This window comes from Pyxicephalus adspersus, chromosome 9 (assembly GCF_032062135.1).
Source record: "Pyxicephalus adspersus chromosome 9, UCB_Pads_2.0, whole genome shotgun sequence".
NCBI classification, from domain to species: domain Eukaryota; kingdom Metazoa; phylum Chordata; class Amphibia; order Anura; family Pyxicephalidae; genus Pyxicephalus; species Pyxicephalus adspersus.
The window spans coordinates 34,572,441-34,585,481 of NC_092866.1; the positions used below are offsets into that span (position 1 = coordinate 34,572,441).

General features: G+C 39.4%; 2 protein-coding genes across 2 annotated transcripts in view; one reads left to right on the forward strand and one right to left on the reverse strand.

Moving 5' to 3' along the window:
* Positions 1-1,526: 1,526 nt before the first annotated feature.
* On the reverse strand, positions 1,527-12,276 carry ARL2 (ARF like GTPase 2). The gene is made up of 5 exons (XM_072421370.1): positions 12,143-12,276; positions 10,432-10,542; positions 7,787-7,949; positions 3,968-4,048; positions 1,527-3,709 (listed from the first exon to the last, which is right to left on the reverse strand). Exons 1-5 carry the CDS (start codon positions 12,205-12,207, stop codon positions 3,575-3,577), a joined length of 555 nt encoding a protein of 184 aa, XP_072277471.1. The 5' UTR covers positions 12,208-12,276; the 3' UTR covers positions 1,527-3,574.
* The window catches only part of LOC140337619 (uncharacterized), a 37,274-nt gene continuing 36,171 nt past the window's right edge, over positions 11,939-13,041 (forward strand). Inside the window, exon 1 of the mRNA XM_072421368.1 lies at positions 11,939-12,377. Coding sequence (XP_072277469.1) covers positions 12,232-12,377 — 146 coding nt within the window. The 5' untranslated portion in view covers positions 11,939-12,231. The remainder of the gene's footprint in view (positions 12,378-13,041) is intronic.

The window sequence follows — 13,041 nt, forward strand, 5'->3', positions numbered from 1 at the left end:
GGCTTATTTGATGGGGATGCCTTATCATCGGGGAAACACGGTAGTAGGTTAGGTTGAAAAAAGACATAAGTCCATCAAGTTCAACCACTAGGGAACAGTCACTGTTATTTTTACTTTAAAGTCTTTTTACCCAGTTATATTCTGTGCTTCTAGAAAAACATCCAGCTTTTTCATAAAGCAATCTATAGTAGTTGCTGAAACTACTTTCTGCGGGAGCCGATTCCACATTTTTACAGACCTTACAGTGAAGAATCCTTTCCTTATCCGGAGCCTAAACTTCTTTTCCTCCAGACGCAAAGAGTGCCCTCTTGTTCTTTGTAATGATCTCAAAGTGAATAATGGGGAAGAGAGTTCTCTATATTGACCGTTTATATATTTATACAGGTTGATCATATCCCCCCTTAAACGTCTCTTCTCAAGGGAGAATAGATTCAGTTCAGCTAATCTCTCCTCATAGCTGAGCTCCTCCATTTCTTTTATTAATTTAGTTGCCCTTCTCTGCACTCCCTCCAATTCCACAATGTCCTTTTTGTGAACTGGTGACCAAAATTGGACTGCATATTCCAGATTTGGTCTGACCAATGCTTTGTACAGGGGCAGGAATATGTCTCTATCTCTGCAGTCTATTCCTCTTTTAATACAAGAAAGTGCTTTGCTAGCTCTCGATATTGCAGTTTGGCATTGCATGCTGTTAATTAAGTCTATGATATACCAGAACCCCCAGATCCTTTTCCATTTCTGACTCCCCCAAATGAATTCCCCCTAGACAGTATGAAGCATGCATGTTGTTAGCCCCCAAGTGCATAACTTTACATTTATCTATATTAAATCTCATTTGCCACTTGGCTGCCCAATCAAACAGTACATCCAGGTCTGCTTGTAGATTATAGTTATCATGAAAATATACACTTTGTAAATATACAGCAGGGGTGGCAAACTCTGTCCTTTTTTTGCCCCCCCCCAGGGAATTCCAAAGGGGAATAGCATCTGGCCCACCTGCTACTACCTATTGCAGCAAGTGATACCGCTACTATAATTCCCAGCATCACTCGCATCACTGCGTGGCCCGTTGTTCTATTCCATAGACACAAGTAATGCCGGGAATTGTAGTCTCAGCATCATTCGTGTCTATGTGACAAGTGAGAGATTTCTGCCCCTCCCACACATCACAGGCGATCGCAAAGGCAAAAGCCTAAGCCTGGCTGCACGACTATAGGGATGTTGAGGATGGCTTTCTGTGTGAGAAGGCTCTGTGTAACAGTGAAGAGAGAGGCAGAGGGGGCACACCTTCCGTGTGGGAAGGTTTTGGATCTGGTGAGGAGAAACATTAATTTTTTCAATGGATTTCAGGTTTGGACCCTGCCTTGGTCTAAGTTTTTGATTTCGGCCGTCTGTGTGTTTGAGTTTGACATTCCTGCTTTACAGGGTGTATTATTTATGCTGCAGGTAATATCCCTAAATTCTGCCTGCATGTAATGCATCAATACAAACGGCATGCAAATAAAAAAAATAGCAAAACAATCAGCTTTTTATTTTCTTGCAAGACAAATTTTATTACTAGACTGTACATGTCAATAAAAACAAATAAAATTCATTTTTTTAATCTGTCTGCACAATCTGGATTACTGGAGTCCTCACTGTGTTATTTTAGCAAAACCTTTTCCTAGTTGATTACCTTTTTTATTGTTGTTTGTGTATTTATTGAGAAAGAAACAGGAACAATCTCTATAACAGGGACAACAAACAATTACCTGACAAAGGATTTAACCCGATCTATGCAAAATTGTAAAAAAGGAAAATTTCTGCATATGCACCTCCACATGGGTCAGCAATTTTTTAAGTGTTTTAGAGCATTTCATGCATGGTTGAACAAAACAAAAGTCTGTGCAAATGAGTTACAGCCAAAGTAAAAGAGCTTTTCCTCTGTCCCTTAAGGGTAATCTTTTTGGATACATCCGACATGGCACCTTCTGAGTCAGAGCTCTCCAATTTGCAGGATGTGTGAGCTTTGCAAACTGCAAAACTATAGGTCCAGCAGTAGGGGGTGTGTCAGACCTCTGCCGAAAGACTACCGCTTCCAAATAGAGGACAAAGTTTTTTTTCCTGCAGCACAGGTGTGTGGCTGATGTCCAAAGAATGGAAGTACTATTTGTACACCACCATAAGAGTGTTTAAAAACCGATGGCTATGGACACAATACAAAATGACAGATGATGCACACTGGCACTAGAATTAAGACAGCAGTTCTTGTTTTTTTTCTCTGGAACTTTTATTATCTTTTGGTACTGCAAGTAAGTTTGTTACCAGCCCCACTTTTAATAGGATGGTCTTTGAACTGCTAGTTCTGCATTGACTTATTGTAAGAATTTGTGTAGTTTACATATCTTTTTAAAACCCATTTAGATCCCTTTCCCATGAGTTATATCAAGCATGAGGATGGTGTCAAAGTAAACTACAGGTTCAGCACCATGCATCTTCAAATCTAAACAGATGCAAAAATGGCACCTTCCTTGCTTGCTTGTAAAGGATGTTCCACGTTAATAGGAGAAAGACATTAAAGTCCAACTTTAGTTATTACTGTTTAAGCATTTGCACCAAAAGTTTAATTTACAAAAGGTTTCGGCCAAATGGAGAAGACAAAAAAAAAAAAGAAACCAAAGTAAGGACTCTTGCCATTGTTGAATGATTTGACCCTTGAACTGCCAGGCAGCTTAAACTGTTATTGGAAATGGCAACAATTTTACAGAAACACTCCTGTGCTGCAAATTTTTGTGTTAAAGGTAGGGACAGACTGCAGGATATATGTATTAATTTTATTTTGCGGTTTATGCAGTTGATGTCCTATTAGTAACAATCTAAACAGATTTCAATTCACATAAAACAGTTTTTCTGAAAGACCAGTTTATTTTGCACATCCGGCTCAAAGCTTGTGTCCTGGTGTATGCTAAAATTGCATGTAGTACATCTGCTATTGCACTTGAAAAACTGTACTGACCACAGAGCTAAATGAAAACTAATCAGCATAATACTGAATGTCAAAGTACCACATGTTAAGCTGTGTCTTCAACCACATATATCAACTGCCCTAAAAAGTTTTTATTATGTGTCTAAGTGTGCCATTCTAGGATAAATACAAAGTAAAATACAATGGAGTAGATCCTGACAAAAATGTCAGTTCAAACAAGCAATGTAGTATTAAACATTTGAATTAATTCAATATCATGATTTCATAGGAACACAAAATTTTGCAATTTAGAGAAATGTGCCATTAAATTACCAGATAAACCCTCTGGTAATATTTTTTTATTTAACAGGACTCCATTCATACATTTCTATATTGGACACCAACACTCAGCATTAAAATGTTATTATTGAACTGTATACCCGACTTTAGAATCCTGTGTGTCAGTAAGAAAAATATGCATTCTTTTTTTCCTTCCTTCTCATTATGAAACCTGCTTTTCATTATGCCTGTTGTCATAGCAGTGTTATGATTTTAATCAGCTGAATAAATATTAAATAAATAGGCAATTTGCTCCATCTTAAAAACTAGCTTTCTTTCTTCTATGTTCTTTCAGTCAGCTGTAAAGATTCGACTGGAGATGTCATCCAAAAGCCAGTCTATTCCTAGGAGGAGGTTTTCTCCAGTCACTGCACTACATCCTTGTATACACCAGTGATGTGTCTTAATGTTAGCCAATTCCAATGCCTGCAGGAAAGAAATGAATAGGTATATCCAATCTATGTTCAAGTTTATTGTAAAAATTAAAGTAAAACAACCAATCATCTTTAATTATTGTGACAGCTCTAACATGAAAGGGTAAATCCAACTAGTTGCTATGGTTTTCTGTAATTTGTAAATGATCAATGACAATAAAATGATCAAATTGCAATAATAAATAAAAGTGTATACAGTTAGCAATAATTTATGCCCATCATACAACATGTCACAAGATGCTTTACTAACCTCACAAATGTCTTCCTTCGATAATGCACCAGGCAAATCTTGTTTGTTGGCAAATACCAATAATGTTGCGCCTGCTAACCTCTGAATGTGAAAAAAAAAATACATTGAGATACACAGAAATGTTATTTACATATTAATAACATACTTGCTCACTCTTGGCTGGTGAAACAAGTGGCTTAGAATCAAGAGTTAAATCCTTATAGTAACCACAAACAGTAAGTAAGCTTTTATAACTCCTTGTAAACAAACATTGTAACTGGTAAAATGAGTGGTAGCAAGGTGGAGGGTTTTATTCAGTGCATGGTCTGTCTTCAAAAAGGTATTACCAGTTAACTACAGACTAGTTTAACATCCATAGTTGGAAAGGTCCTAGAGAGTTTGATAAAAAACCAAAAAGAGGAGTTTCTACTAGAAAATAATATTATAAGTGAAAGTCAGCATTGCTTCAAGAAAGACCGAAGATGTCAAACAAATTTACTCTCTTTTTATGACGAAGTAAGTAAACAGGTAGACCAGGGGTCGGCAAACTTTTTGGACTACTAGGCCATTTCAGGAGGTCAAGAAGGCACACTAGGTCAGAAGAAACAAGGTGTCCAAGGAAAGGTTTTTTCCAACTGTGAGTCTTCAGTCGTCCACAGTGTAGTCTCTGTACGTGTGCGCATGCTTGGCATCGAAATGCCCCTTGAGATTTGACAGCTTGAAAGTGCTGTTGGTGTCGTTGCACACTAAACACAGGGCTTTGTTGCCGGTGTTGGACGAAGAATAATTCGACAGGACATTCGAGGTTGAAAACACAACCTTAGAGGTCAACCTTCCGGAGACTGGTTGCTGCGCGTTGCTTCTGCTCTTTAGGCATAGTAATTGGGGTTACTGTGCGGGAACTTGATGATATCGCGGGAACTCCCAATAACGCGACAATTCAATTAGGCCAGATCCACAAATAAATAACTAGGGGCCGTTGGGCTGGACTGGAATACTGGCTTTGCCATATTCGGACTAAAGGACAGAGTTTGCCTACCTCTGAGGTAGAGCATGGAATAGCAGTTGATAAAGTGTACTTGGACTTTGCTAAAGCATTTGACACTGTACCCCACAGACGGTTAATATGCAAGTTAGGGTCAATAGGTTTAGAAACGTCAATCTGAATAATAGATAGAGAACTGGCTTAAAGACCACATCCAGAGAGTTGTAATTAATGATCCATACTCTGAATGGTCTAAGGTTATTAGTGCTGTACCCCAGGGTTCAGTGTTGGGACCTTTACTGTTTAACATCTTTATAAATGATATACAGTTTGGGATTAAAAGTAACATTTCTGTGTTTGCAGATGACACCAAAATATGTAATAGAAATAGGTCCATACAGGATGTCTATAATCTAATAGCAGACCTGGATGTACTGTTTGATTGGGCAGCCAAGTGGCAAATGGCATTTAATATAGATAAATGTAAATTTATGCACTTGGGGCCTAATAACATGCATGCTTCATACAGTCTAGGGGGAATACATTTGGGGGAGTCAGAAATGGAAAAGGATCTGGGGGTTCTGGTAGATCATAGACTTAATAACAGCATGCAATACCAAGATGCGATATCTAAAGCTAGTGAAGTACTTTTTTGTATTAAAAGAGGAATAGACTGCAGAGATGGAGACACAATCCTGCCCCTGTACAAAGCATTGGTCAGACATCTGGAATATGCAGTCCAGTTTTGGTCACCAGTTCACAAAAAGGACATTGTGGAATTGGAGAGAGTGCAGAGAAGGACAACTAAACTAATAAAAGGAATGGAGGAGCTCAGCTATGAGGAGAGATTAGCTGAACTGAACCTATTCTCTCTTGAGAAGAGACTATATATATATATATATATATATATATATCCATATAGAGAACTCTCTTCCCAATTACAAGTTGACTATTAAAATCCGGAAACATCAGGACCTGAGGAGTGCCGGATATTTTAGAAAATCACGGATTTTTTTTTTTATACTTACCTTCACACAGAGACCAGTCTTTCTCTCACAGCACCGCTGACATCTGGCACAGTTCCAGGGAGCAGGGAGCAGGCACGTCTCAACGTGTAGTTAAGTTTAGCAAGCAAGTGTTCCTGCAGAACAGCGCCAAAACATTAGTGGCCAGTGTACTACAGTCCCTGTATTGAATATGCAATCTGATAATCATGCCGGGAAACTGAAGTAAACGGATTATCGATGGCCGGATTTTCGTTTGTTAACCTGTATTCACATTGAGATCATTACGAAGAACAAGAGGGTACTCTTTGCGTCAGGAGAAAAAGAGGTTTAAACTTCGGATAAGGAAGGGATTCTTCACTGTAAGGTCTGTGAAAATGTGGAATCGGCTCCCTCAGAAAGTAGTTTCAGAAACTACTATCGATTGAAGCAAATTGTACCAGAGTTTTTTTTGCCTTCCTCTGGACCCTAGTGGTTGAACTTGGACTAGATAAGATGGACTTTTTTCAACCTAACCTACTATGTAACTTGCTGGGAGATTTACATCAGCACAGGTTTCAGGCAACCCCAACTAGCCTTTATAGCTCTGAAAATTAAGCCTTTTGGTCTTTTTTTAATAACCTTTTTTTAAACAAGGGGAACACTTAAACACAGTATATTTTATTTAGGGCAAGTAGATGTCCAGATTAAACTGGAAATTTTAAAGTCCTTTCTAGAGGACATTTCACCCTACCCTCCCAGAAAAACTATACACCTGCTGGAGGTGCAGAGATGAGGTTGCGCAAGTAAGACAAGCAATAGCTACTTTTTCAGAAACTACTACCTTCAGTTTGACACTGTTAAACTTTATGATATTGTATTACCTAACTGGTTGGATTATATGTGGTTAAAAAAAAAACACAAAGTAGTAAACTAATGAGCCTATAAAAAAAAAAAAAAAAAACATTCTTAATTTTTAGTTTTTCGATACTACCTTCACTTCTTTGACATTGTGGGTAGCCACTGTAAATGACATTATCCACATGGAAGAACCCATAGCTATAGCCAATAACTGGAACACTTTCTGACGCAATGAAATGCTTGGCTTCAATTTTTGGAATCCCCTCCCTTGTACAATTGGCTCCATTTAAAGAGGTCCCAATGTAACTTTTTCCAAAATAATACTTTCATATTCACACAGAAATCTCCAGCACTATCTTCTTTCCTCTCATTGTTTGTAGATCCGTTTCTAAGAGGTCTACACATGAGTGTTATGAGGTTCTCTTTTCTTTGTTATCCACACACATCTGGTATATTAACAATTTTGTATTTGAAAGTGTTATTTTAACTGTAAGAAAGCCTTAAATAAAAATATATAATGCAAATTTTTGTCTATTTTAGGCTCTATAACAAACACATCTGGATAAACACAAACAACTGCAACAAACATTTGTAAAAGATGGGATTGTATAGAGTTTGGAACTAAAAATTTAAAAGGAAACAATTACTTTTTGACAAACCTATTGGAAACCTATTTTGACCAAGTTGAACCATGAGTATGCACAAATGCTTTTGCAGCGATTTTCATATGTTTAAAACAATAGGGTAGATCTCTCCCACAATGCCCACACCAAACCCCTCAGCCAATACTATCCCAAAACACCAAGAAAATGAGACTCATGGCTTCAGAGTAACTGCGTGAGACAGTAAAGCATAGCAGCTGTCTCCTAGGCAAGGAACCAGTGACCTCTAAAGTTAAGCAGGCAACAGCTAAATAGGCATGGGAAGAACACTGCATTGACCTAAACGCTATTTTATTTTACATAAATACCTTGATTTATTTAGTAAAAATAATAGTGTGCATGAACCCACCTCTTCTAGTAAAAGCCCAGCTAATTCTTGAGCACAATCCTGCAACCGTGCACGGTCTGCGCTGTCAACCACCCAGATTAAACCATCTGTACTCTCAAAGTAATTTCTCCAGTAGGATCTCAAAGATTTCTGTCCTCCAACATCCCACATGTTTAGCTTGAATCTATAGAATAAAGTGCAAAGCATATTCATTAATGCAGGATCAAATGATTGCACAAAAATAAGTTGTATGGCTTGCTAAAAAATGTAGCAAAAACAAGAGATCACTTTTGCCACTGAAAGCTAGTTAAAATGCGTAAATGGATAGGAGAAATGAGAAAGATAAAAACAGCAGTAAAGCAACTTATTTTACCCTCTAAGACTAAGCTCTGGTCAGGGTTGAAAAGAGCCAGAAACTTTTTTTTTTTTGAGGCAAAACTCAAGCTTTCCCTTATTTACCGCTTGTAATCTCTTGGGGCCCTGTGGTTCTTTCTTACCAGCTAGAGTGGAAAATCAGCCATCTCTCTGAAGTGTATCAAGGAATCACTAACCCGACCCCCCCCCCCCCCCCATTTACTATTTTAAATGTAAAATTATTAGTCCAAACCTTTCAGGGACTGGTTGCTGCGCGTTGCTTTTGCTCATTAGGCATAGTAATTGGGGTTACTGTGCGGGAACTCGATGATATCGCGGGAACTCTCGATAACGCAACAATTCAATTAGGCTGGATCCAAAAATAAATAACTAGGGGGCCGTTGGGCCGGACTGGAATACTGGCTAGGCCATATCTGGACTAAAGGCCGGAGTTTGCCTACCTCTGAGGTAGACCGTGGAATAGCAGTTGATATAGTGTACTTGGACTTTGCTAAAGCATTTGACACTGTACCCCACAGACGGTTAATATGCAAGTTAGGGTCAAAAGGTTAGAAAAGTCAATCTGAATAATGGATAGAGAACTGGCTTAAAGACTACATCCAGAGAGTTGTAATTAATGATTCATACTCTGAATGGTCTAAGGTTATTAGTGGTGTACCCCAGGGTTCAGTGTTGGGACCTTTACTGTTTAACATCTTTATAAATGATAAAGAGTTTGGGATTAAAAGTAACATTTCTGTGTTTGCAGATGACACCAAACCATGAAATGGAATTAAGTCCATACAGGATGTCTATAATCTAATAGCAGACCTGGATGTACTGTTTGATTGGGCAGCCAAGAGGCAAATGGCATTTAATATAGATAAATGTAAAGTTATGCACTTGGGGGCTAATACCGTGCATGCTTCAGACGATCTAGGGGGAATACATTTGGGGGAGTCAGAAATGGAAAAGGATCTGGGGGTTCTGGTAGATCATAGACCTAATAACAGCATGCAATGCCAAGCTGCAATATCTAAAGCTAGTGAAGTACTTTTTTGTATTAAAAGAGGAATAGACTGCAGAGATGGAGACATAATCCTGCCCCTGTACAAAGCATTGGTCAGACATCTGGAATATGCAGTCCAGTTTTGGTCACCAGTTCACAAAAAGGACATTGTGGAATTGGAGAGTGCAGAGAAGGACAAATAAATTAATAAAAGGAATGGAGGAGCTACTGAACCTATTCTCCCTTGAGAAGAGACCTTTAAGGGGGAATATGATCACCCTGTATAAATATATAAAAGGTCCATATAGAGAACTCTCTTCCCAATTACAGGTTGACTAATAAAATCTGGAAACCTTGGGACCTGATGAGTGCCGGATATTAGAAAATTCTGGACATTTGTTCCAGAAAGACTGTTAATGTTTTGTTTTTTTCAGATGACAGTTTAGGAACAATTTATGTGAATAAATGCTGCATGGCTTTCTGGCTTTCTGAATAGGTGAGGACTATCAAGAAGTGGGAAGTGCCATACCAATAGAATAAAGGCGGCACTGATTGTTGGGGATTCAACATGACAGATGATTAATGACTTCCTCAAGGATGTCAGGGTATAACTGCACATCCAAAACACAAAGTATTTTAACATATTACACAGCATAGTCACAACACTCCCCCAAAAAATAGAGGATACAGATGACAAACCTGCAAACACCACACAAAAACCAAGCTAACAGTCTATGTGGTGCGGGAGTATAGTTTACCATAAATAGAGGAAATATAACTAGGGTTATTAGCGATGATTCAAAGAGAAGGGGTGGGTTTCGAGGGAGGGATTTCCAAAGAGTGGGAGAAGCTCCAGAGAAGTGCTAAAGCCAATTGTAGGAAAGGGTTATGAGGAAAGTCATTAGTAGGTCACTGGAGGAGCAAAAAGGGAAGCAAGGGAAGTATTTATGTAAAAGGCCAGAAATGTAAACTGGACAGGAAAGGTGGGAGTGTTTGAAAGCACAGTATCTTAAAATTTATTCTGAGGTGAAATCTAAATTAATGGAGAGATTTTCAGAGAGGCAGCAGATAAAGAGTAATGAGAGTGTAGCTGCAGCATTCATAATAGATTGTGGGACCCTAAAGAGGAGCATATTTTCTTAATAATTAATAGAATAAGAATAATTTGTAAAGGTAACCAGTCATTTTTTGTATGCAAGAGTTGGTTAATGTTAAAAATAACTTGATAAAAAAAATTAAGAATAAAACACTAGCGGTGGGAAAAAAAATGGGAGTTAACAGAACCAGATGTGTGTTACGTTACCCTCTGTGCTCCAGTGTTTTAATATTGAATCCCAATGTTGGAGAAATGGTGTTTATATCTTCTCCATTAAATTTCTTCAAAATTGTAGTCTTTCCGGCATTATCTAAACCTCTGGAGTAAAATATGTGTTAAGGATATAAAGCAAAATAGAAATATGCGACAGTATATCAAGGCAACTAATTCAATAACTGGATTGTTGTAAAAGGTGTTAAAGTTCGCGCAAGGATTGTCTTCACAAGCACGGTCCAATAAAATTTTTTAGGACTCCTTGCGAAGGACTTTTCAATGGTTGGACCCAACAATCAAGTGCTTGTTGCCAAGTCCCAACAGAAGAGTTAACTGCAAAGACTAGGGTCAATACTTTCCTGTAGCAAATGTTGTTAATTATTCCACATTTCGAGTAGTGCCGTTTTCCTGTCTAACCACTGCACCCATAGTTTATGGGTTTATCATGCTAACCCCCATGTCACTAATGGGCAAATTAACAATGTAGTTGTTGTGGCAAGAACCAGTGAGTGATACTGGGGACACAGGAGTCTGACATGCCCAGCATCCTTTTTTGTCCACCTAGTAAAAACCCATCAGATTATTTTTTTATGGCTGAAGAGACTTTTTTTTGCCACAGATCAGTTTGTATCCCCCCAGGGCTATTTTCTGTGTCATTGCTATCCATTGGACTTTTTTCTCAGGTTTCTTCTTAGGTACTAAAACTGGTTGGAGAGGTCCCCAACCTTTTTGAGCTCACGGACCACTGAATCTACGGACGGTAGATTCACAGTCCTGTGTTACTCAAAGGAGAAAGAGACATCCCCCTGAGTGACATCATAATGCCAGAACCCGCCCTCTCTCCCATCGCAGGCTCAGTGGGCATTGTTCTGGCATCCAGAGACACAACCCACCCACTGCCCTGAGCCTGCCATCTGTACAAGGGACATGGTCTGCAGCTCTGGCCGGTGCGGCTGCGGACCACCGCTGGTCTCCATGCTCTCGCGGCCCACCTGTCAGACAGCACCAGTGGGCCGCAGACCAGGGGATGGGGACTTCTGCCTTAGCATATTTGTATTCAGCACCCCCACCTCAGAATCAGATGCCAGTCCTGTACTTTCTGCAGCCAATGGAAGTTCTGCTGTACAGCGAGACCGATTTCAGATCAAATTTAAACCAAAACTAAACCCAAAGTTAAAAAAAAAAAAAAAACATCTTCCGGCGTCACCGATCTCGCACTGTGCAGGCGCAAGATCAGGTAGAGTAGATGGGAAAAAAGATTGCCAATCTCACTGCACATCGGCAATTTGTTTTCTTTAATTAAAGAGCTACTTCCACACATGCCCGAGATCAATAAAATATAAAATAAAAAATACATTTTTGACTTTAAATAAAAGGGTTTGCTACCCTTTTATGTAGAGTAACAATTTTGAGTTAAGGTTCGCTTTCAGTACAGACAATTCAATTATAATTAAAAAAAAAAACAAGTAATAATATATAGATAATTTATATCTTTTTATCTAGTTAGCATGTAGACCTTCCTTTATCTTTCTGCTAAAGGAAAACCAAGCCTTGCTGGTCTACATCTAAATGACCATAGTTGGACAGACACTCCTGACGTGGGCAGGTAAACCAGACTACCAAAGACATATCCGATAAATAAATGAACATCTCACCAGCCGGGAAGAACACCAAACTCTCTCCTCACTTTACATACAAAGGATACAGCATGAGAAGGCGGACCTCCCGCTCCTTCTGCTTCAGCTTCTTTAAGATAGTCAGCAACACCATGTTTACCAGTAGCGGCTAGCTCCCATGAAGTACAAGGACCTGGAAGTGACGTTTGGCAGAGAAACGGACGTGGGCGGGGCTTCACTGATCAAACTTCCATCCCGGGAAATTGCTGTTGAGAGGCAAAGAAAATGGATTTTGAGTATCCTCACACAAAAAAAAAAAAAAAGGTATGTTACTGTGTGATTTATATATTATAAGCTGTCAGGTTAATTCTGGGTGTCATACCCTTATTAAAAGGCGCACTGGTGGTTATGTAGGGGGATATAAGAGAGACAGTGAAGTGATATGGGGTACAGGAGGGGAAGAGACAGGTGATGGGATGCACTCCTTTATTTAGGTAATATGGAGGTACAGGTGGGGGAGAGACAGGTGATGGGGTACACTCATATTGTTGTGAGGTAATATGGGGGTACAGGAGGAGGAGAGACAGATGATGGGGTACACTCTTATTGTTGTGAGGTGATATGGGGCTACAGGAGGAGGGAGGTAGATGATAGGGGACACTCCTATTGTGAGGTAATATGGGGATACAGAAAGGGGGAGACAGGTGATGGGGGGGTACTCCTATTGTTGTGAAGTAATATGGGGTGTACAGGAGGGGGACATACAGGTGATGGGGTGCACTCTTATTGTGAGGTAATATGTGGTACAGAAGGGGGAGAGACAGGTGATGGGGTACACTCCTATTCTTGTGAGGTAATCTGGGGGTGCAGGAGGGGGAGAGACGGGATGTGGGGCACTCCTATTGTTAAGAGGTAATATGGGGGTACAGGAGGGGGGGAGACAGGTGATGGGGTGCACTCCTATTGTTAAGAGGTAATATGGGGGTAC